Below are 25,288 nucleotides of genomic sequence, written 5' to 3'. Positions count from 1 at the left end.
AGACCTCCCCGGGCTACACAACAATGGCATCAATCTACAGTAGCTAATGCTCAACTTGATTTTAGTGTCTGAATCAATTGTAGAAAACAACAATTACCGGTAGATAAAAGTACAGCCGAGTAAGCTTATGTGACAGCACCACACGGTGAAGCGCTTAAAGAACAATCCCACTAAGCCGAGACACAAACACAAAATGGGGACACTTCATTTGCCGAGATTGTTCCTGTCGGGGAAAATGAAGGTTTTTTTGACCACAGAGCAAAGACCAGTCACAGTTCAGCCGCATAAAAGTGCATTCATTTGCCATAAAATGTGAACTGATCCACCTCCAAGTCACAAATATTGACAGACAGTTTAACTAAGTTTTCATATCTTCATTGAACACGTCCACCAAACCCTCTCAATAGAGGAGGGATGGATGAAAAAGTGGAACCTAAGAGTTAATGCAATGACTTCAAGTAAGCACTTACTGTAGCTCTGGATCTGACCCGTAAGATGACATTTGGACCGTTCCTCTTTAAAGAGCTGTTTGTTTTTTGTTTTCTTTGGGGCCATTATGTGATGGTTTTACTTGGAAGCTTATGTTCTTTGTCCTGCTGCATCACCCCCACGACTACGATCACACGGGACATTTTAGTAAACTTGGGGGGGGGGGGTTGTTTTCTATTTGATGATGGAAAGTGGACTCGTGAGGCAGTAAAGCAAACCTAAATCATGATGCTCCTTCCAGCACTGTTGGGGTGATGGTTCGACTCTGGGGAGCCGTGTTCACATCAGCTTTTGTTTCATTAGCTCATAAATTGTTTTTGCAGGGCTGTTGTGGAGCACAAACGTTCATTTTTATATTTTATCTGAGAACAGTGGCTTTTTCTGGGGTATCAGGGACACCCTGCTAGTTCAATGACTTTTGGAGGGTTTTCTTCTGGTGATGTTTTCAAGCCTTTAAATGTTCCTCATCCATTCATTCATTCATTCATTCATTCATTCATTCATTCATTCATTCATTCATTCTTCTTATGCATTGTGACTTTTAAGTCATATTGGCTGGGGGAGGGGGCTACCGTCCAGGAATATAGACACTTTGTCTAATGTTTTTGAGATTATTTTTTAACTGATTTCAACAATCTGTAGCTCAACTACTCTTGATCATCTGTCTTCATAGATCTCCCTTGTTCACATCAGCAGATGCTTTATAAGAATAGACATCTTCAGATGTTTAAGTGTCTTATTACTCAAAGTAGCTCCAAACTACATCCCCAAACTCATTTTATGAATTGCAGTCCAGGTGTGCAATTAAATGTAAATGTTTGGTGTGTTCAATTCCGTTTAGCGTCTGTTCAGTAAAGATGTGAAAAATAATAGTCTCTGTTATTTACGTCTGTGGTTTAACCTGCATCAAAGTTTTAACACAATCCGCAGTCATCTCACCCTCTGCACTCATTTAGTTCATATTCATCCTTCTGTTGTCCCATGTAGGGTGCTGCACATGAATTAAAGAGCCACAGTAAAATAAGTATTTGTAGTGATCACCATGCCATATCACACGAAGCACACAAAAATGTTATGTTAAATGCGACCTCACCTGCTGGGGGGAGGCTGTCATGCCCCGAAGGCTGATGGCCTTCTACTGCCGTCAGCAGATCCAGCAGCACCAGTGACGTTTCCCGGGTGTTTCCAGGTTCCGTGTGCATCTGGTCAAGGAAAGATTTTGGCGCATCAACCTTCTAAAAGGTCTTCAATTTCTCCATACCACTGGATTTACACTCAGGGCATGGTACCTTCTATTGAAATAAAAAAATTAAATTACACATCTTTGCATGTATTTTTGCTTGCAAGTGCAGCCTGAGAAGTATCTTCTTCTATCATCTTCCGTCGTCAACAATACTTCACACCCTTTCAAAGCGGCTTTTACATGCAGCCTGTCAGTTGGTAGAATGTCTGTTTGACGGCTGCATGGAGACAGGTATAATATTGCATGCAGCTTCTGGGCATTTGGTGATATTAATTTTAGCCCAGTAATTGGCCATTGCAGTGTTCCTGCTGTGACTCTTCGCTTTTGATTAACATACAATATCATATGACATATTTTAGTTGCTCTTTGAGCCTTTTGGAATGTCCTTTCACCTCCAATATCTGCACAGGATTAAACGGGAAATGGGAAATGGATGATGGATGGATCAGTGGCAGAACGTTGTACAGTGTGAGCAGTACGCTGATTGCCATCTTAAAGGACTTACAACCCAAGACTGCCTGACAGGATCAGAAATGCTACAATGTCTACCGACTAGTTAGCTAATGAAAATGCAACACAAAACGGCATTAATGTGATTTTTCCTCATCTCCTTAATCATAACTCTGACCCCATTTTCTCCCTCGCTGCTTTGTCTTTGAAGTATTGTTGGTACGCACAAAATCTGCTACTAAAGTGAGATTAATACTTTTATTTGCTTATATTTGACCGTTTACTGTCAGCATATGCTGATGACACCGTACTTCATCTATCTTAGCCTATGATGGCAAAACAATGCGAAAAAAAAAAACAAATTAATTCCACAGGGTTAATTTACAGTAAGCTACTACTTACCACAGTTTACAACTGTTTTCCATTGGTCAGATTAGATTAGATTTTCCTTTATTCCTCCCTCAGTGGGGTAATTCGCTTTGTGCAGCAGCAGTACACACAACACATACATGCAGCAAAAGGGTAAAAAAAGTAAAAAATATCTAATTACAAAACATAAACAGTATATACACTGGAATGAAAATAAAAGTAGTGCAGTGCGATGGTAACTGAAGCTGATCTCCTTTAAAAGCAACCAAACACCGGCAATCAGAGGTGTATAATCCAGGTGCCATAAAGTAAAAATCCTGTCCAGCAGTTGTTCCAACCGGTCACTAAACCAGCTCCTCTGCAGGTAGATGGTAGGTCGTTAGTGAAAACCCCTGTTTTAAATGTACAGGCTGATCCTGAAACATGGCAGCGTTTTTATTTTATGGCACCTCGGTTATACACTTCTGGAATGTGCTTTAATGTTGTTTTTTTTACAAAATCAAAAATAGTTTTCAATCAATCTTAAATTAAGACCAATTTTGAAATGGGGTCAGTCTCAAAGCACCATTAGTCAGATAATTTTCTTTACATTAGGCTGATATTTTCTCATTAAAACATACCTGTGGATCAGCCAGTACATTTAAAACTGGTGTTTTCGCTAACGACCTCCCATTTACCTGCAGAGGAGCTGGTTTAGTGATTGGTTGGAACAACTGCTGGACTGGATTTTTACTTTATGGCACCTGGATTATACACCTCTGCCGGCAATGTGAACACCTGACACACACAACTTAAATACATGCTGTATCCTGAAACAATAATCAGTGCGGGTAACATGTAGATCATGGGGGGATTTATGTTCAGCCGACACAACGAAGGGCTGCAGCTTCAGATGAATGTGCTTCGTGGTGAATGGTGCTCACCTCGCAGATGTAACTGTTAGACTATTTCAAATCTGAATGAAAACACAAAAGGCAGGGGCGTCAATTGGGTATGGCAAGGTATGGCAGCCGCCACACCTTGGCTTCAAGGGAAAATGTAAATGTTTGTTTTTTAAATACATTTATGGAATTAGTCTGTGTCTATTTGTATTGATTATTCTATTACTTAATACATATAGAATAACTACAAATGCAAATCAGAACAACATGATCGATTTCACTAGTTATTATACACTGCAAAAACTCAAAATCTTAACAAGAATATTTGTCTTATTTCTAGTTAAAAATCTCATTACATTTAAGACAAGACTCAAAAACAACCATTTTCACCTGTTTCAAGTAGATTTTCACTTAAAATAAGTGGAAAAATCTGCCAGTGGAACAAGATTTTTTTGCTTGTAATGAGAAGATAAATCTTGTTGCACTGGCAGATTTTTCTACTTATTTCAAGTGAAAATTTACTTGAAACAGGTGAAAATGGTCAAATAACAAGTTATTTTTCTGGTGATGACTCTTGTTTTAAGTGTAATGAGATTTTTTGACTAGAAATGAGACATTTTAACTAGAAATAAGACAAATATTCCTGGTAAGATTTTGAGTTTTTGCAGTGACCGAGACTGCATTTGAAAAAGTTCCAATTTTCTTGACCACACAGATAAGCTACATAGCAGACTTATGTGATGAGTATTTGCTGGACGTGTTGATTGATACTCTAGTTAAGTTCTGTGACTCGTAACCTTGCCATACCTTAGCTTCCACTGAATTGACGCTACTGACAAAAGGCATCTATAGTTGTCATTAGCGTGGGGGTTTGTTTTCTTACTCTGCTTTTCATGATTTATTTGTTCAGTGGTCCTCACATGTAGAGGAAAATGAAATGGTCTTGGTGGACATCAAGCTAGTCCATCTGGGTTGTCTTGAATGATGAGAGAAAGGAAGAGAGAGCAACAGAGAGAGAGGGAGAACGGGAGGGAGGGAGAGGGAGGAGGACTGGAAAGAATAAGGTTTAGTCCAGGAATTGTCCTGGAAAGAAGCGCAGCTTCTTCACTGCGTGTAAGAGGAGGGAGTGTCTGAGCTGCTGAACTGATGGTTGTGCTCTTTCTTTCAGCCGGCCTGTCAAGGAGGTTACAACCACAGGCCACCGCTATGAGTCGGACCACCTTCTTCGAGGTATGTGTAAACTTTACTGCCACTTGATTAACTAAGAGTTTCCCCTGTCACCTTGAGAATACTTTATGTTTCTCAAGCTCTTGGATTTACATGAGAAATAAGAGGTCAGGTGAACTTTTCAAATCCTTCGTAGGGTTGAATGCATGATTTGGTTTTCTGCTGTGTTTTTTAAATGTCAGGAAGTTTTTCTAAAGTTCAAGTTTCTGCCTGATAAACTCAGAGCAGGAGCCGTCGCTGTGATGTCTCCCTCTTGACTTAAGCTGCGTCTCGCGGGGTCTGTGAGCACTAATGAAGAAGTACAGCAGTAATTTGCTGTAAGTGCAGCAGGCCCATGAGCTGGAGCTAATTACAGCTCGGGATGCGAGCCATGCCTTTAGTAGCTGTTACAGCAAAACTGCAAGATTAATTAACAAATATTTATATGGTTTACAAGAAGGATGTGTCTTTTCTGAAGCATAATCTCATGAGAACATGCACTTATAATGACTCATACTATTAATTTTTATATAAAAAGTATCTGACAGGTCCAAAAACCTGTATTTAAAAGAAATAATTGCTGTTCCCAGACAGATTGTTGTTTACAATCTTAATGCTTAGTATAGTTCAACACGTTTGCATTGATGGGTCGTGACGTTGACATGGTGCTGAGCGTTTGATCTTCCTCTTCCTTCAACCAGGCCTACCCCAGCCTCAGCATCAGCACCCTGTTTCTCAAGTTTTATGGATGCAGAACAGTTTTGGGGGGCTTTGTGGTTGAGGTCAGAAGGGTTAAAGTCTGCCAAACCATCCATCCATCCATCCATCTTCTATACCCGCTTTATCCTTTGCAGGGTCACGGGGGTCTGCTGGAGTCTATCCCAGCTCATTTTCAGGCGAGAGGCAGGGGTTACACCCTGGACAGGTCACCAGTCCATCACAGTCTGCCAAACCTAACTCAGGAAATATTCCCCACAGCTGAAACACTGTACCAGATAAACCAAATGCAACCACTGAGGCCCTGTTTACACGTAGCAAAAACTGTGGTGTTTTCATGCGTTTTGGCCGTTCGTTTACACGGAAACGAAGCTCAAAGTCACCAAGAACGATCAGTTCTGAAAACTCCGCCCAAAGCGGAGATTTGCAAAAACTCTGTCTTCACGTTTGCTTGTAAACAGAGAGAAACAGACATTTAGGCTTCAGAACGTCACATTATGTGACAGAAACCAGCATCATGTGTGCGACCTGCGTTTACAATTTGTTTGGCCACCGTCAATATTTTCTTGTCTGTCACTCCAAACCAAAGACTCTTGTCCATCTTGGAAGTAACTGGAAGTTACTCGCGTCATTTGTTGATGTTTTTTTTCCAGGATTCCGATTGGCTAGCATGACTTTATCTTCTCGTTACACTACCCCCTGTAGGTCTGGCTGCTCATAGCACCTTAACAGATATTCATGCGGGTTCGTGTAAATGATGGTATTTTTCAAAACTTAGAGGGGGAATATCCGTTTTTGTAAATATCCGGCTATGTGGAAACGTGGCCTTAGACTGAAATCTAGAGTTTACCCTAGACTAGAAATATGAAAAGGAGGACCTAACACACATACCTGGCACCCGTTTTCACAGTTTTATTTTTATTTCGTACTGAAGTTCAAGTTATTATAATTTTTTTATTTTAAATCAGGGCAGCATGGTGGCTTGGTGTTTAGCACTGTTGCCTCACAGCAAGAAGGTTCCCGGTTTGACTCCTTGGCAGGGGTCTTTCTATGTGGAGTTCGCATGTTCTCCCCGTGCTTGCGTGGGTTCTCTCCGGTTACTCCGGCTTCCTCCCACAGTCCAAAAACATGCGTACTAGGTTAATTGGTGATTCTAAATTGCCCATAGGTGTGATTGTGAGTGTGTCTGGTTGTGTGTTTATCACTGAAATAAGTTATGAAAGAGCACACTTACCTTTTGTCTGAAGACTGTTGTCTGAAGACTTGTATGATGCAACTTCCTGTTTATGATTTCATATGGACTGGTCCAATTTTCGGGGAAGGGGAGGGGGGTAATGATTTGTGGGACGGAGTTGAGCGAATACTAGGGGACTAAGTACCGTACTGTGATTTTACTGAAAAATCATAAATATATTTTGAACAAAAATATTGCAAACAAAAAAGCACAGACAGATGTACATTTTGATGTGGTCATTTATGTTCTTTATCTCCATTATATTGTCCATATCACAAGTACACTTTCATAGAAGGCTATGGGGGACATGAAAAAATAGGTTGTGTCAGCTGGAAAAAAGACACGTAATTTCTGATAGAAATGTAGTATTTATATATGTTTTATACTGTATTAAAGGGGACATCTTTGTGCATAAGGAGAGATGTTAAACATAGATTTTGGTGAAAGATTGGATAAAATACACTTATAAACATCAGTGGGACAGGAAATGTACCGGTTTGGAAGAATGACCCTTATATGTGTCCCTGCGATGGACTGGTGACCTGTCCAGGGTGAACCTGTCTCTCACCTGAAATGAGCTGGGATAGGCTCCAGCAGATCCGTGACCCTGCAAAGGGTAAAGCGGGTATAGATAATGGATGGATGGATGGATGTGTAGCTACATTTCATGTTTTTTTAACACTTAGTTTTTGGTATTGTACATATATTCTCCCGCATTCTCTGGCACCAGAATTTCCTGTGGGAAAGTTTTATCTCATCTTATCATCTTATCTTATCTTAGCCTTTCCTAGCTTAGCTTAGCATAACTTAGCTTTGCTTATCTTATTTTACTTTATCTTAGCTGAGCCTTTTCTACCTTAGCTTAGCTTAATTTAGCTTGGGTTATTTTATCTTAGCCTTCCCTAGCTTAGCTTAGTTTAGCTTGTTTATCTTCTCTTATCTTAGCATTTCCTGTTTGTCTTGTCATGTCAGCTGTGTCCCAGAGAGCACTGAGGTCTGGGATAATCAGGTTTACTGCTTTACAAAGCACACGACAACAATGCTAACCTCTCTCTTCAACGACACGCAGACACGTCAGCGTGTGCATCAAGGATGCACCTGAGAAGATGGGAGAGAATGCTCTTTACTTAAACATCAACTTGTTGTGTACTCAGATGCTGCAAAGCGTATTGATACAGAGCAAGCTGATCATTTTTGTATATTAGAAATTGTGTGTTTTTCTAAGCTTTTACGTATAAAATCTCACTGTACTGGCAATGCTACTGGGCTGAAGTCTTGTCTTAACTGAATGTTCACTTTGTAACTATGCAAACAGGAGACGGTGCCGCTCTCCTTCATTCTCATTCAATCTTTTTTGACTGTGCACTCAGCAAATCTGTAGGTATCCATTAGTGGGTTATTACGTTGTCCAGTAAAGGAACCAATTTAGCTGGGACAGCTCTGCTGAGCAGCACAGTATGGGAGTGCTTTCAGGGCAGAATCGCAGGCCTACACCAGCACCCTCCCTGAACGTGTTGTACATCACCACTGACACGGTCTAATTAAGATAGAGAAAAAAATGGGTGTGGGAGAGCAACACAACTCTTCTTACTCTAAAAAGGCACCTGCGTCCTCGCTTTTATTATGAAAAGTGGTGACATCTGGCAGCAGAAGTGTTTTTTGTTGTTTTTTTTTATTCTAGTGAGAAATTAATATGGATCATAGATGGTCAGAATGTGACAGCCTTTGGCACCTGGGCTGTATATAATGTGGTCAGGTAACAGGTAATAGACTATAAGCAAGCAAATAAGAGGAACTAGAGCTCGATTTTCATATAAAACAAATATAATAGCCAGATTATGATGAAGTGTCCTTAAAAAAGGACAAAAGTCTCAAGTTTCTATGTTCTGCATACACTGTCTCATGACTTTTCAGAGGCCGCTCTTCTTATTCCTCTTCAGGTGGAGGTCCTGGATTCCAACACAAGGGAGCAGCTTTGCTTTTTAGATAAGGTATGCTGGCAGAATCAGTTTGAAACTCTGCTACCGGTAGTTTGGATAAAGTTCAGCTGCACAGCGTGACTTTCATAATGACTGCAGCCCTCGGGGCTTACACTTCAAAGTTATGCCCTTTGTGCTCCTTTCAGGTGGAGCCTCACTCGACAGTCGGAGACATAAAGAGTCTTTTTTACAAATCATGTGAGTGCGCTTCAAATTCAGTTTTGTGATGTGTATTTAAATCAGTTTGACGTTGTTTTAGTTTCACATCTATTGTCATGATTTCATTACACTCCAGTTAGCTTGTGGTGGAGCTGCAGGATCATAACTCAACCATCATCATCAATGAAAAACAAATGATTGTAATATTTTATATCCATCATTAAACTTGTATTGAGAGCTGGCTCTTAGGTGGTTACGATACAGAGATGATGATTAATACACTTCTTCTACTTCAGACCGAATAATCATGCTGCACTTCGTATTAAATCTCCTCCGTAGAGAGATGATGTTAAAAACAATTGCTTATTTATTGCTCTGAAGCTAGCTGGGGTTTCTGTCACAAGCTTGTATCTTGTCAGAACTGCTACTAAACGTTTGCCAACCCCGAGGCTGCCAGTATCTGTCAGAGTGGCGCAGCTCAACATTATTCCACTGTGGTCAATTATTACAGTGCCTGAAGCAAAACACTGTGTGCACAATGCCAACTCTGATCAAACCCCTGATTCTGATTCAATGCATGTGTGTGTGTTTGTTTAATTTGCTCAGATCCTCACTGGTATCCAGCGAGACAGGCACTGAGACTTGATCCAAGTAAGTAACCATATTGTAATTAATGCATCTACTTTATGTGCCACACATTTTGCAGAGAAAACATTAATATAAGAGTAGAGGAGGCGATTAGACTTCTAGTCCCGTGCATTTTAGCTGCTTACGATTCGATATACTTCCAAAATATTTGGAAGGGGCTGTTGAACTTTGGAGTTCACAAATAGCACTGCTTACCTGCAACAATCAGACAGTGGAAGTTAGCATGGCATTCGCAAAGGCCCAAAATAACTAACATGGGTCCCACCTAGTGGCTCAACTTTATACATCTTACATAATAAAATGTGAGAATGCAATTACTATTAAATAATCCTTGGTTTCACTAATTCAGTTTACTAATGCACTGAAACCCATGCTGTTTGCTTTATTTGCACCTTTAAGAGGTAAAAATTATGATAATGCAGCTGTTTTCTCACAATATGAGCCATTATTACATTATGAGCTGTTATTACTTTATGAGCGGCGCCAGTAAGGCTCATAATGTAATAAATTATTACATTATGCGCAAAGCCGTTATTACGTTATGCACTCATGATTTTATTACATTATGAGCCGATTACTACATTATGAACCTTTATTACATTTAAAGGAGCCGTCTGTAAGAAATGGCCAAAACTGGTACTGCAGTCACTTTCAAAATATTGTTGAGCGGCGTGTACCCTCCCCCTCCTCCCCCCGACCAGAGGTTGCCAGGTAGGCTGCAGAATGCAGCAGGAACGTAGGCTGCCATGGCTGCCATAATTAGAGCCGAGCTGGCAACCCGGATGCCGAAACAATACTGACTTAGTGATTGGGAGATAGGTGGAGGGTGGAGCTTCAGAAACAATACTGACTTGGTGATTGGGAGATAGGTGGAGGGTGGAGCTTCAGAAACAATACTGACTTGGTGATTGGGAGATAGGTGGATGGTGGAGCTTCAGAAACAATACTGACTTGGTGATTGGGAGATAGGTGGAGGGTGGAGCTTCAGAAACAATACTGACTTGGTGATTGGGAGATAGGTGGAGGGTGGAGCTTCAGAAACAATACTGACTTGGTGATTGGGAGATAGGTGGAGGGTGGAGCTTCAGAAACAATACTGACTTGGTGATTGGGAGATAGGTGGAGGGTGGAGCTTCAGAAACAATACTGACTTGGTGATTGGGAGATAGGTGGAGGGTGGAGCTTCAGAAACAATACTGACTTGGTGATTGGGAGATAGGTGGAGGGTGGAGCTTCAGGCCAAAACAAAAAATGACAACATAAACATCAGTTGAGGGCTGCAACTCCTCTTTTTAAACTGGAATATCCTGGCTTGAGTGCTGTTGTCAGTGACATAAGTATTTGAAATGAACATGATTTTTAAATGTCTGTTGACATATCGGGGTCATTTTATGATTCGTTTTATTATTGCTCTTACATACAGCTCCTTTAAGTTATTACATTATGAGTTGCTACAAGAGGCATTTACAGGAGTATGCTGGGCGTTCAGATTAATGTTAATGCAGCAAAAGTCATTAAACAGCATTTCATCACAGGCGTATGGTGTATCTGCAACTTGCTCAGCTGATTCTTAGTTATTGAGCTGCAGGCCAGACTAAAGGCGGGTAGATCCCTCAGCAGCTCGACAGCTGCAAGAGGCTGCGTCACTGAAAACTGTGTTCATGAATCCAAGACGTAAGAAGGAACTGGCTGCAAACGATTTCCAACAAATATGAAAGCACAAAAGCAATTAAGGTAAAAAGAGAGAGCTTAGATTACATGTAGTAAATCTAATGTAGATACTGAATAACGAAACCTATGTAGTTGAAAAAGAAACGTATAAACAACTGCTTCTTCATAAAGTCACTGCCATTGTTCCTTTTATATATTCATTTCTTTTCCCATGTCCTATAGGACTATGAGCTCCACCATGTTGCTAAAAATGACACTGAAAAAAAATGGTCTAAAACTATTTGGGTCAGTTTTCCCTGAAGACTTTCTAAAAATGCCCTCATCTAATTAGTGCAGCATATTATCTGTCTCTTCAGGTACAGAGACGAGGCCGCACCAGAACCATCGCGTCCAATGACAGTAATGAAGTCAAAAGGGCAGTTTTTCTTTGCTATTAACCAGAAGTGTCAAGTAACGAAGTACAAATACTTTGTTACCTTACTTAAGTAGAAATTTTGGTTATCTATACTTCACTGGAGTAATTATTTTTCAGAGGACTTTTTACTTTTACTCCTTACATTTTCACGCAATTATCTGTACTTTTTACTCCTTACAATTTAAAAACAGCCTCGTTACTCTATTTCATTTTGGCCTTTAAAAAAAAACTATCCAGTTAAATTGCTCCATCCGGATAGAGTGAATTTGGTTGTGGTTGTTTCAGATGTTCTTGTCCAGTTTTTTTTTTCTTACATCCGTTCCCTCAGATTCCTGCAACTAAACTTGGATGTACATTCCAATAAAGGTTAGGATAAATGATAACATGCCTCTGAAGTTTGACTTTTTGCACCATTACAATACTTATAGGCAACTAGTCATCATATCTCCTGCTCTCTGAAACACATGTTAATGCTCAATAGTACACATATATGGTTCTTTAATATATTTGCATTATACTAAGATGCATTCATTTCCAATGGCTTTTGTCCGTAATGGCTTTTTTCCCCCTTACATTACTTTTACTTTTATACTTTAAGTAGTTTTGAAACCAGTACTTTTATACTTTTACTTGAGTAAAAAACTTTAGTTGATACTTCAACTTCTACAGGAGTATTTTTAAACTCTACTATCTATACTTCTACCTGAGTAATGAATGTGAATACTGAAGACACCTCTGCTATTAACATATATTTGGCTGTTTGAAGTCACTGCTGTCTCAAAAACCTTTAACGGAGCAAAACGGTGCCCAGCTCCGTCGTTCCGACCAATGCACACCTGACTGGGCTGCTGCTGCTCTGCTCCACCTCAGAGGATCATGTCAGGGGTTAGAGTTGTTCAGTATTAACCTCCAAGCTTTTCTTCCCTCTGAAGCTGGCGGGCTGCTCCCGTCACCTCATTCCTGAGTCCACACTGCTCACAGAGTCAGAGGATTTGCTGTGTAGAATGGCACATATCAGCTTTGCCTCGCTCTCTTGCACACTGCTTTCCTGCCTCTGAATCAAGAGCCGCTTAGACCGACTCCACCCAGTGCTTTTGACGGGTGATAACAAGTGGAACTGCGTGTTGGAGGCAGCGCCGCTGACTGACTGGCCGACTCCCACGTTCCCTGACCTGAGGGTCAGCAGCGCTCTTCATAGCGGCGCTGGAATTTGCCAACGGCTGTTGTCTCATACAGAGCTCTATCCCCCACCGCTGCTGCAGCAAAGATAATTACTTATGTCATGAATGTTTTAGAAGTCACTTCAGTTTATTCGCCAGTTGCAAATTGTTTCTGGCAATGACTCTTCTGCAGAGAGCTTCAAAATGTCACCAAAGTTGTATACTGTGTCATGAGTTCAGCAGTTTAGTGTTGAATAGTGTAAACTGCAGAGGTGTCTTCAGTATTCACATTCATTACTCAGGTAGAAGTATAGATACTAGAGTTTAAAAATACTCCTGTAGAAGTTGAAGTATCAACTCAAGTTTTTTACTCAAGTAAAAGTATAAAAGTACTGGTTTCAAAACTACTTAAAGTATAAAAGTAAAAGTAATTACGGGGGCACGGTGGCGCAGCTGGTAGTTCAATTTTCAATTCAATTTTATTTATATAGCGTCTAATACAACAGAGTTGTCTCTAGACGCTTTACAGAGACCCATACCCAGAACATGACCCCCGAGCAGTTATTACATAAACAATGGCAGGTAAAAACTCCCATAGTGGGAGAAAAACCTTAAGCCAAACAGCGGCAAGGAAAAACTCCCCTTTAGGAGGGAAGAAACCTTGAGCAGGACCAGGCTCATCAGGGGGGACCCTCCTGCCGAGGGCCAGACTGGTGGGTCAGGGACGGCAACAGCACAGCAGGCAGGTGGTAGTGCAGCCGTCTCACAGCAAGAAGGTCCTGGGTTCGATTCCCGCCGGGGATGCTGTGGGCGCTGAAGTGCGTGTTAGTTCTCCCATGACTTCAGTGCCCACACCCTGGGTGGGGTTGGAGAAAGGATCTTTCTGTGTGGAGTTTGCATGTTCTACCCGTGTTCCCTTGGGTAGCTAATGTGAGCTACCCTCACAAAAACATGCACACAGTCCTGGGCTATACATGTCCCCTCTGGCCAACCGGGGCGCCAGATGGGGTGGGGAGGATCCGGCCGGAATAACGTGATCCTTCCACGCGCTACGTTCGGCCGGAGAAACCTCATCCTGTCTGGTGAAAAGAAGCGGTCCATCACTCCTCAGGTTAAGAAGGAGACCTGAGCTCAGTGTAGGGCCCTCCTTGGGTTGGCAGAGGGGAACAATGCCAAGGACTGTCTAGGTATGAGCACTGGGTGATGAAATGGGTAAAAAATCGGGGATAAAAAAAATATTAAAAAAAAAAAAAAAAAAAAAGTAAAAGTAATGTAAGCCATTGAAAGCCATTGAAAATGAATGCATCTTTGTATAATGCAAATATATTAAAGAAGCATATATGTGTACTATTGAGCATTAACATGTGTTTCAGAGAGCAGGAGATATGATGACTAGTTGCCTATAAGTATTGTAATGGTGCAAAAAGTCAAACTTCAGAGGCATGTTATCATTTATCCTAACCTTTATTGGAATGTACATCCAAGTTTAGTTGCAGGAATCTGAGGGAACGGATGTAAGAACAAAACTGGACAAGAACATCTGAAACAACCACAACCAAATTCACTCTATCCGGATGGAGCAATTTAACTGGATAGTTTTTTTTTAAAGGCCGAAATGAAGTAGAGTAACGAGGCTGTTTTTAAAATGTAAGAAGTAAAAAGTACAGATAATTGTGTGAAAATGTAAGGAGTAAAAGTAAAAAGTCGTCTGAAAAATAATTACTCTAGTGAAGTATAGATAACCAAAATTTCTACTTAAGTAAGGTAACGAAGTATTTGTACTTCGTTACTTGACACCTCTGGTAAACTGTGAGTATTTTCAAAAAATTTTGTCTTAAATTTCAGAGGGAAAATCCCTGAGAGATGATGAAATCTTGCAGAATCTACCCGTTGGGACCACCGCCACCATGTACTTCAAAGACCTCGGTCCTCAGTTAGGCTGGACCACGGTGAGATGCCCTCACTGAGATTCAAACACCGGATCAGCACGTGATGAAGCCAAGATCTCATGTCTCGTGTTTGCAGGTGTTCTTTGCAGAGTACATCGGGAGCCTTCTCGTTTACCTCCTCTTCTACTTCCGAGTGCCGTGCATTTACTCTCACAGAGATGCCTTTACCTCCAGCCCCCACCCCGTCGTCACGTAAGCAGAAAACCAAAACATCCGCCGCAGCACAAGTGATGACACACTCCTGTCGACGAAGGCACTTCCAATTCGCTTTATTGAGTACGAGATTGATTTATTGTCAGGATGAATTCACTTTTTTCTTCTTCATCATCGTCGCTGGAGTAATACCTCAGTACATATGTAATTACATGTATTTAGGAAGAAGTCTGTGCCAGTCATATCAAACCAGGTTGAGTGATCAGCTCATGTCAGTCAACCACGCTGAAAATGTACTTGTTCTCTGAAAAATCTGCCCCGTTTGCCGCCATGACGTTTGGCTTCGTTCACTCATTTATTTGTATCAAGGTCTCAATTTATGACAAAGGGTCTTTATGTTTCCAAGTGCAGGAGATTTTAAATAACTGAATCTGTAAGGTATTTACTTTTAGTGTCTCCATTTCACGCACTATCAATACTCTATTCCATATTCATCACGCGTTCAGTTATTCATGCAGTTAATCATTCCAATCAATTGTGTCTAGTGTAGCATCGTTTAGTGTAGATCTGCAGCTGCACCAACCTAGCTGGGTGACCAGGTTACAGGTGTACCAGACCACTCATTCAGTCTTCTTCCTCTCAGATTTAAAGGCATGTTTCGTTAAAGTCTGACTCTCTGACTCTGACTTTATCCCACTTCCTCCCACCAGACTGGCCTGCGTGTGTCACACCTTCCACTACATGAAGAGGTTGATAGAGACTATTTTTGTGCACCGTTTCTCTCATGGGACGATGCCTCTCAGGACAATAGTCAAGGTGAGGACGTGGCAGGATCAACCCTTTTCCAATCTCCTTGCTCTTGTGAGGTGTCCTTTCGGTTATTTCGTTATTTATGAGGGCAAGTCCATTATGTACAATAAATCACTAGCGCACTCAAGCTGTCCACCATCCTTTTACAGACCTTTGGTGTGAAAACTATGAACAATTATCACAAAAAAACATTAATTTCAGTGTTTCTTGTCTTTTTTTTCAGAATTGTGCCTATTACTGGGGTTTCTCAGCGTGGTTAGCGTACTACATCAACCACCCTCTTTATACTCCTCCATGTAAGTCAAACGTGCCAGACACACTCACATGTTCAAGGTTTCTTTTCTAGTTTTCATCGTTGTTTTGTCTTCCTCTCATCTAGGAAGCCAGCACCAATTTAAAAAGAAAGTGAACCTCCTTTTCAATACTTTATTCTCTTTACAGCTTTTGCTTTAATGTTTTATGTGTCAGGACATGATAAGAAATCATTCGGTCCTCACCAGGTCTTACTCGGAATCAAATGAACAGCGATAACGCAAGAAAAGAAGTACTTGAACTCATCCTTTCCTGTATGACATTACACATCTCTGCCGTCACTGTCAACCTTTGATTTTACATTTTCTCATCTCATCGAGGTTTGCAGACTTTCATTCAGTCACACTTTCTTAAGACCGTGAAACACCTTCCTATGCAGAGACGTATAGCCTACAGACAGCTCAGTGGCTGCAAAACAAGCCCAAAAGGTCACACCTCCACCAGCGTGCTGAACAGCATTTTTGACACATGGTTTCAAACGTGTGACAGGAGAAGACTGAACTTGCCCGTGGCAACCCAAACGTCCGCTTTTCTGGAGCCGGCCACGTCTGCTGACGGCCAGTTAATCAGGAGTATTTGATCAGCAGCACTCAGCTGCTGCTGGCATCTACGCCCCGTTTTCATTTCTACGGAAGCAGCAAGAATCAGACTGGTTAAATTTGGCTTGCTTTGTGTTAAATTAATCATGACACAGTGTAATATAACATTTGTTGCTGCACATCAGCGTTTCTATACAGATACTTTTAAGACCTGGTAAGAGCCAATTGATTTTTGTTCCTAAATTTCTCGATGATGCATAAAAACCTTCCAACTGAAAAAGGCACTACTTCCTGCATTCACGACTGTAACTGGGACTTTGTTCACAAATGGAGAAAAGACACGTATCAGTGGGACATCTTTTCTCTTTGCAGCTTATGGAGATCTCCAAATCAGCTATGCACTGCTCATATTTGCGGTACGTGCACTCTTACTATCTCTCCACCAACATAAACCAAGATTTCTTAGTTGTATTTCTTTTTTTCTTTAAGATGTGTGAAATGGGCAATTTCTCCATCAACTTGAGCCTCAGTAACCTCAGAGGAGACGGTGAGTTGATGAGCCGATCTTCCTTTACCTACATAAATAATGAGAGACTGCACCGTCATCCCATCCATCAACCAGATGGGCGTTAAAGTCGTTCACTTGCCAAGGTTTTATCACTCGATTAATCGGTGTATGCTTGGTTTATTGAGCTACCAAAGAAAAGTCTGAGTAAGCCGTAATCCATCTTTATAAGCTTATTACTTAAAGAGGAGCGACATAAAGAACTATCCCCTTTTTTTCTTTCATGAATCTGCTGCAGGTTCCAGACGCAGGAGGTTCCCGGTGCCGAGTAAGAACCCCTTCACCTGGCTGTTTTTCTTTGTTTCCTGTCCAAATTACACTTATGAGGTTAGTTTTGCTGCGTTTTGTACGATCATATCCACGACAAGGGATTTTGTGTTTACGTGCCTGTCTCTGCACTCTTGAACAACACCGCAGGTTGGAACCTGGGTGAGCTTTTCAGTCATGACCCAGTGTCTGCCAGGTACTAGTTAGCACCATATGATGTCACTTCACCGCTGACGCGGCCGAGCGCGGGGAGGTGGTGACTGCGGCGGCTGCTGTGTGCTTTATGTTGCAGTGGCCGTGTACACCTTCATGGGGTTCGTTCAGATGACCATCTGGGCCAGAGGGAAGCACAGGGCCTACACCAGGGAGTTCAGGGACTACCCCGGCCTCCGCGTGGCCATCATCCCCCTGGTTCTCTGACGGCAGCTCGAGCACGAGCCGCATGCACGGAGCCCGGCACTATGCAATGTTAGTTGTACTATTGAATCAACTGGACAAAAACAGAACAAAAGCAATAACGTGATAAAGTACTGTAACTGAGCCTTTAAACATGGCTGGGAATATTTATAGTCTTTTTCAGTCTTAAGAGAGTTTAATTTTTTCTTGTAGTTTCAAGATTTCCACATTTAAACAGATATTAAGTGCTTAGGTAACATTTTTACTGATTTCTTGTATTCTGCACCTTAAAGGTGGAGTAGGTGATCATCTCGCAAAGCTTTTTTTTCAATGAAATCCTTAAATAAGTGTTTGAGATGGATATGCAAAGAAGATTGTTTCTGTGGAAACTGTTTGTTTCCATGGCGATGACGTGTATGTTGATGGTGTTGCAGGCCAGCAGGTAGAGGGACTTTACCCGGACAGCTCAGTGACCAAGAAATCAGAAGAAAAAAGTGGGTTGCAAAATAGGGATGGGCGGTATGGACTAAAAAATTTATCACGATAATTTCTGGCATTTATCCCGATAACGATAAAAATGACGATAAAAAAAATACCATTTCAACTCCACCTTTTTAACTATAAATCTAGTCTATAAATATAAATAAGTCTTTGGAGCCCCCAAAACACTGCTCTAAAAGATACTAAATACTACTAAACTACACCAATTAAATTGAATTAATGAATAACCAATTAAATGAGTTACACCTGTACTGCAAAACTGGAATGACTCAAGCTCCTCGCTCTCAGATCCGCCATGTTTGTTACATAAAAACGTCATCAACCGGATTCTTTTTTTTTCTTTCTTTCTTTCTTTCTTTCTTGCTCATATTTTTCTTTCTTGCTCATATCTTTCTTTCTTTCTGGCTCATATCTTTCTTTTTTTCTTTCTTTTTATCGTTTTTACTGCGAGATGACAAATTCTTACCGTGGGGAATTCTTTGGACGGTATATCGTGAACGGTAAAATATCACCCATTCCTATTGCAAAAGCAAGTCTGTACTAGACATGCAGTGTTCCTACGTCGTGTGCTGCTCTAGGCTGGAAATCCTGTAGCACACAGTAATTACAACATAAACTCCCTTTTCTGATAGAAATATGACATGAATGGTTAGTTCCCCATCTAAGAGGATGTAGTCACAAACTGTGGCAAGAGACGGTGTAATCAGTTTGGTTCTGACCCAGCAAGAACCAGGTGGAGTTTTGCACCAGGAGACAACTTGTGATTTTGAAACACAAAAGACAAGAGATTTCAGAGTCGAGTCGTAAAAAATTAAATTGTTTCTGTCCCCCTTTGACTATTAACTCAGAGTGGTGAGGGTTTTACCGCCGGGAGCTCTGGAGTCCTGGCTTTGGTCTGAGCAGCCGGTCACTGGTGCCAGGTTTCTGGGGCTCACTGAGTTTGTTAGTGCTGAAATTATATTTTGTATGGATGGAAATGGTCTTTATAGGCTTAAAGATCACCTACTCCACCTTTAACAACTCGGCTGAAGACTGGGAAATGCAGCATTTCTAGGAGCCCAGTTTCAAACCAGCAAGTCATTTCCACCGCAGGCTGGCCTGATGGCTTTTCATTTGTACTCATTCTCAGGTTTAGCTAAGTTATAAACAACAACATACTTTCATCATAATAAAGTGCCAGTAGAAGCGTACTTGCAAGTTTAAAATACCTACTGCATCGCTTTAAGAGTGCAAGATCGCTTTTGAGCCCTCAGGAAGATGCTGATAAAGCAGACATTTAATCATACAAGTATTCCTGTTTTCTACTCTGATAGATTTCTTCACATGGAAACTGAAAATGTGCTCAAAGTGTAGATGCCTTACCAGAGAGCTAGTAACTGCTGCGAGTCTGCAGCCCATCTTGTCTAATCTCAGGTTGAATTATTTAAAAGTGGTGTTATCTAAATAAAGACCCCCATCCTACACAAAAAAAATAATTTTATTTAAAATTATACTTGTTATATAAACATTACTTTTCATTACATCGTTGCTGGTGTGATGCAGGCAGATTAGGAAAGTTACACATGCAGGATCAAATGCAGATATGAAACAGAACAAACTGTAGAAACAAAAATATCCCTGTGATTTGAGATGAGTGGGACAGCAGCAGAGAGGTTTTGTAATAACTGTCGGACGTATTGCACTACAATACTACCAAACGTCTTGGTACAAACTGTGATGCTTCTGATCAATAAAGTGCTAAAATTATGCGTCTGAGTGCTTTTTTTTGTTTGTTACATGTTTAAAAAGGCAAATAAACTCAATCTTGCTTGGCATCTGAAGCAAAGAATACAGAGCACCTATGCGTTCTTGTAACCCTCTGTGATGCGTCATCGCTGAAAGCCACCGTCCTTTTCTTATTGCTAAATGTTTGCTTCTCTTGGTTCACAAGGCCTACTGGGTGAGCAGGAAGTGGGACGTACAGCAGGCACATAAATGCTCCACACTTTCCAAATGTAAAGCTCACTAACCCTGTTGTTGGAAAAGCAAAGAAGAGCGAGTCCTAATAGGCCGACGTCTATCCGAGTTCAGTCTGACAACTACAGGTGCTTCATTGTGAGGTGGAGCACGCGTCCGACACCAGCGGCCGTCACGTCCAGAGCCCATTCAGGCACCGCCGTCTCTGGGAGATGACGACACCAGTCATTCTGCGGAGAGAGAGCCGTCTGTGTTGTGGAGACAAATCCACAGAGCAGTGAAAACCCTGAGGTGCCTTCACTTCCTGAAAGACTTGATGGGCATGGAGTCGATATAGCGCTGCGCCCCGGCAGCTTTCGGATGCAGCACGATGGCGTCGTCCTCCCTCGACTGTTGCTTGGCAAAATTCACAAACACCTGCAGGGACACGAGGAGATCGAAACAAACAATGTATTACAAATTAATTTTGAGTAAACTCCAATTTGTATTTATTAAATGACACACTGGATCTTCAGTTAGACCGGAAAAAAAGCATGATATTAATTATGATCACATACTTTTACTTTGGAAAGATGATTCCCCTCCAACTTTCAAGTTTTTTTTGGATCAAATTTCAGTTTTTTTACCGTTGGAAAAATTAACTTTGGAAAAATACAACCGTGGTCTTATTTTTCAATAATTTTGGTTTCCATTATTTTCAAAACTGGAGAATTTTTCCAAAGGGGACAATGAGTATCTCTATTTTCGAACTTGTGCCTTATATGTATGTATGTTTGTATGTTTGTATGGATATATATATAGTTTGATATGCCTGTTGCTGCCATTATATATATTTTTTGATTTTTTTTTTTTATATTTTTTTTGTTGTTTTGTTTTTTTTTTCCCTAGGGTAATTATGGAGAGGGTAGGAATGTGGGTAGAATAGAAATCGTGAATGTGAAAATGTGAATTGTGAAATAAAAAGATATTAAAAAAAAACAAAAACAAAAAAAAAACAATGTAGTGATGTTTGCTCGAAGCATGACATAAATGTGAGGGAAAAGAGAGCGGACCTGGTCCAGAGTGGTCTGTGACACCGAGTAGTCCTCGATGTTGAGCTTGTCCTTGTTGGCCAGGACCATCTGAAAGATGCGGGCCAGAGAGGAGGAGGAGATCTTGTACTGCAGGGTGTTGTAGTGTTTCTCCCGCTGGATGCAGCCGGGGAAGGTGCCCTCCATGAAGGCTTCGGCAGGATTCAGGTCCGGAGCGCAGCCGGGCTTAGCCGCCCTGATCTTCATGGTAACCACGTAGCCGTCGCCAAACCTGGATCAGAACAGAATGGTTGTCGTTTTTGGAGTATTTTCACAACGTTACCATTGACGGGAGGAGAAGTGAAATGACCAACGTGTATTTGAGATGTTGAATGGTTCCCAGACACTTAAAGGAGCCATTGACCATAATGGCTAAGCGGGTGCACAACGCCTCGCACTCCTCCATGCTGCGGAAATCAAAGTAGGGACAATATTAGAGCAATCAAATCTATAAATGCAGCTACGCATCCATACATGCTCTATATTAGGGGGCGTTAATGGCCTCTGCAGTGTACCTGTGTGATGTGAGGACGACGGCTCGTCCGTCCTGAATAACGCTCATTATGGAGTTCCACAGGAAGCGTCTGGACAGCGGGTCCATACCTGTGGTTGGCTCATCCTGCAGAGACAGGAGAGATATTTGACCCTTCCCACAAGTGAGAGCTTCATTCACAACCACCCAGTACTGGAGTTGAGGGGGGATGAGGGGGGATGGCATCCCCCCTGAAATAAAAACGGTCCAAATCATCCCCCCTATAAAACTGCCATCCCCCTTTCCATCCCTTATGTCATTTCATCAATGAATGTGGTTTTACTGCTATTTCAAGAGTCATCACCAGAAAAATAACTTATTTGACAATTTTCACCTGTTTCAAGTACATTTTCATTTGAAATAAGTAGGAAAATCTGCCAGTGGGACAAGATTTATCTTCTTATTACAAGCAAAAAAATCTTGTTCCACTGGCAGATTTTTCTACTTATTTCAAGTGAAAATCTACTTGAAACAGGTGAAAATTGTTGTTTTTTCCAGAGATGAGTCTTGTTTTAAGTGTAATGAGATTTTTTTAACTAAAATGAGACATTTTAACTAGAAATACGACAATATTCTTGTTAAGATTGTGAGTTTTTGCAGTGATCCATTTTACTTATCCTGTGAAGGACAGAGTCATATTGATAAGTTCAGAAAACTGTTTTTTATTGTTGTGTTTTGATGTATTTGATGTAAGCCCAGTGGATATTTAAAGCTTACAGAAGGCTGCATTTAACTGCTCCTATGTCATTCCTGCAGTATTTCTGCAGGTGTTTTGGTCAGTGCTATTATTTGTAATATATTATATTATTTGTAATCAGCACAAATTATCTGTCCCCATATGATAAAATCCACCATCCCCCCTGATTTTTTTTTTACAACTCGAGTACTGCAACCACCAATCCAAACATAGCAATGGAATAAGAAAGCATTGTTCTCACCAGCAGCACCAGAGCAGGACAACCTATCATGGCAATGGCGGTGGAGAGTTTCCTCCTGTTGCCTCCGCTGAAGGTCCCTGCACTTTGACCTGCGTATTCTGACAGGCCCAGCTTCTGGATGGCCCATTCTGCTACCTAATGTGGGAAACATGCCTGCCGTTAGCTTCCATCCACCCGTCAAACCATCCACCGCCAGCACTTGTTGAAAGACTTAACGCCAGCGATAATCAGATAACTTGTAATCCACTTTTAAGTTCCAGACCTCAATGTAATCTGTCTTTTTATTGCTGTGTTGAAAAACTGGTTGTCACCTTGCTGATCTCAGACTCTGGGACTCCGCGGAGGCGGGCGTAAAGATGCAGGTGCTCTCTGCCTGTTAGCAGCTCATCTATGGCGTCAAACTGTGGGCAGTAACCCATGTTCTGGTGGACGTCCAGGATACTGGTCAAGATGCTGCAAGAACGACACATCAAGAGAAGTCGACGTCAGCCGAAACCAAACGCCTGATTTACAGCCACCATCTTTGATAAGAGCATTAATACTTAATATCTCTAAGCTACAGTAATTCAGGTCTTGGTGTTCTTATTAAAATGACAGATGTGTGATGTTTAATAGGATTTTAAACCAAAAACTAATTTAAAGACTTCCTCTAATTCTAAACAGGTGGACTATTATAAAACGAACCTGTGACCCGCGATGGAGGCGTCTCCTGAAGTCACATGTATGTCTCCTGTCAACATCTTAAATGTGGTGGTCTTTCCTGCTCCGTTAACGCCCAAAAGACCGAAACACTGCAGATGACAACGATGAGAAGAGAAAGACACACAGACAATGAACTTCACAGCGTCTTTGACTCTGCAGTGAAACGGTTTAAAATCCCGTCGGCGGAAACCTAACCAACCTCTCCGGGTGACACCCCGACACAGATTCGGTCCACAGCAGGGATGATTGTTCCTGCATACGTCTGCCAGGGAGAGACGAGAACAAGCTGAGACTCAGATCTCGTTCTAACGTGAACTATGTTTGAAGTGTAAACTCTAAAGCTGGGCATACACTGTGCGACATTTTAAATCGTTTGATTCAGCCTCATCTCAAACTGCACCACTAGATCGCTGAGTTCAAAAGTTTGCAGCCCACGAGTCTCATACTGTATGACCCGATGCTCTGATGTGACCCGTCTGCTCACACTATACGTTCATAATCCTCACGTTGGACTTCTGTTACTGGAACTGCAACGTCAAAAAGAAGTGGAAGAGGAGGAACCCGGAAGTGGGAGACACCGAAGATGCTCAGCAAAAACAAACGCGCTGCCTTGGCAATTTGTGCCATTCTGTGTGACGGTAAATGAAAAAAGATTTGACAATGTCGTGATTGGACAAGGAATTGGTTGGGCAGACGTGGGAAATGCTGTTTTTTTTTCTGCTATTAAAACATGATTTGTAATGTGAATTTGCAACACTTTAAAGGAGCATGAGGCAGGATTGAGGCAGGATTTATGAAAAAAATGTGTATACGTTTTAAGTTTTCTAGTAATGTCAGATGAAGCGTTCCAAACCAAAAAGGATGAGCCCTCTAGTGTATCTGTCCCTTGCCTTGAACAGGCTGTGTGCTGCAAAATGTGCTGCAATTCGGACTCCGAATTTCCCGCGCTGGGCGGCGGATGTGACGTCACATGACGCTGCATGCGCGTTCTCCCCGTTCTCCCGTGCCGGCTTCACTGTTGGCTGCAGTACCCTCGGCGGCCGTCTTGGCGAAGGGTGGCGCTAGAGAGTCTCATTTCTTAAAAGGAGCCTCATGCTCCTTTAAACTACAAATAATAGTTTTTGATGTGACATCAGAGATTGCGCATGCTCTCTGTGAAAGGATGAGTCCAATCGGGTCGTAGCTGCTTCAACTGTGCGATTCCTTCACGAGCGACCAGGATTTCAAACACGTTCGATTTTCTTTTGAGCATACGATTCGTGATCGGGAGCTCGTCGTGAGGTGTTAATCTCTCGTCGTGAGGTGTTAATCTCTCGTCGTGAGGTGCTAATCTCTCGTCGTTAACCCACGTTTCCTGCACGAGGCACGATCAACGATTGGGTTGAAATCTGGCGGATCCAAAAAATAGTCGCACGACTGGAAAATCGGTTCAAAACGAGCCGACAATCGCACAGTGTCTGCCCGGCTTAAGGAAGAAAGCTTCTCAACCTTGGACAGGTCTTTTATGCGTAAAATGTCACTTGTTTTTTCGCTCCGCTGGATTCGCGTTCTTTCCTCCGCCACATCCACATCTTCCTCCGAAATATGAGGCTTTGGGCGATCTGGAACCCTGCAGGTGGAGAAACCCCCAATTATCACTTCAACTCTCCGTCTCATCAAGTCTTAGACCGGAGGTCGTCATCCCTGGTCCTGCAGGTTTTACACCCGAGGACCGGGGCTGCCGACCCCTGGCTGGTCTGTGTTATTAAGCTCTGGAGAACTTGCCACTGATCCAGGAAGAAGCTGTACTGGAAGATAATGTTGAGGACGAAGTAGACAAATCCTTCGACAGCCATGCAGAACAAGTTCTTCCCAATGAAGTTCCAGTGGTAGGGATCTGGACTGTACTCCTGCCCTGAAGACGTATGTGAAAACAGAGCAGCGGTTAACCCTGCATTCACTCCTCATTGCATGTTTATGATTAATATGCTCTACTTT

The 25,288-nt window shown here is 41.8% G+C and overlaps 2 protein-coding genes across 2 annotated transcripts in view; one reads left to right on the top strand and one right to left on the bottom strand.

The window, feature by feature from the left end:
* Positions 1 to 4,638: 4,638 nt before the first annotated feature.
* Positions 4,639 to 17,636, top strand: tecrl2a (trans-2,3-enoyl-CoA reductase-like 2a). The gene is made up of 13 exons (XM_061713398.1): positions 4,639 to 4,662; positions 8,530 to 8,580; positions 8,715 to 8,766; positions 9,334 to 9,378; positions 14,467 to 14,570; positions 14,647 to 14,762; positions 15,434 to 15,539; positions 15,757 to 15,829; positions 16,757 to 16,800; positions 16,874 to 16,931; positions 17,188 to 17,276; positions 17,367 to 17,412; positions 17,509 to 17,636. Exons 1-13 carry the CDS (start codon positions 4,639 to 4,641, stop codon positions 17,634 to 17,636), a joined length of 936 nt encoding a protein of 311 aa, XP_061569382.1.
* A 1,936-nt stretch (positions 17,637 to 19,572) lies between these two features.
* Positions 19,573 to 25,288, bottom strand: part of abca4a (ATP-binding cassette, sub-family A (ABC1), member 4a) — a 40,384-nt gene continuing 34,668 nt past the window's right edge. The window contains exons 42-51 of the mRNA XM_061713939.1: positions 25,076 to 25,205; positions 24,800 to 24,920; positions 23,511 to 23,573; positions 23,294 to 23,400; positions 22,921 to 23,062; positions 22,610 to 22,744; positions 21,655 to 21,758; positions 21,454 to 21,546; positions 21,122 to 21,371; positions 19,573 to 20,486 (exon numbers count right to left, since the gene is read on the bottom strand). Coding sequence (XP_061569923.1) covers positions 20,367 to 20,486; positions 21,122 to 21,371; positions 21,454 to 21,546; positions 21,655 to 21,758; positions 22,610 to 22,744; positions 22,921 to 23,062; positions 23,294 to 23,400; positions 23,511 to 23,573; positions 24,800 to 24,920; positions 25,076 to 25,205 — 1,265 coding nt within the window. The 3' untranslated portion in view covers positions 19,573 to 20,366. The remainder of the gene's footprint in view (positions 20,487 to 21,121; positions 21,372 to 21,453; positions 21,547 to 21,654; positions 21,759 to 22,609; positions 22,745 to 22,920; positions 23,063 to 23,293; positions 23,401 to 23,510; positions 23,574 to 24,799; positions 24,921 to 25,075; positions 25,206 to 25,288) is intronic.

Source organism: Cololabis saira, chromosome 22 (assembly GCF_033807715.1).
Source record: "Cololabis saira isolate AMF1-May2022 chromosome 22, fColSai1.1, whole genome shotgun sequence".
Classification (NCBI taxonomy): domain Eukaryota; kingdom Metazoa; phylum Chordata; class Actinopteri; order Beloniformes; family Belonidae; genus Cololabis; species Cololabis saira.
This window is presented reverse-complemented; position numbering and strand designations above follow the sequence as displayed.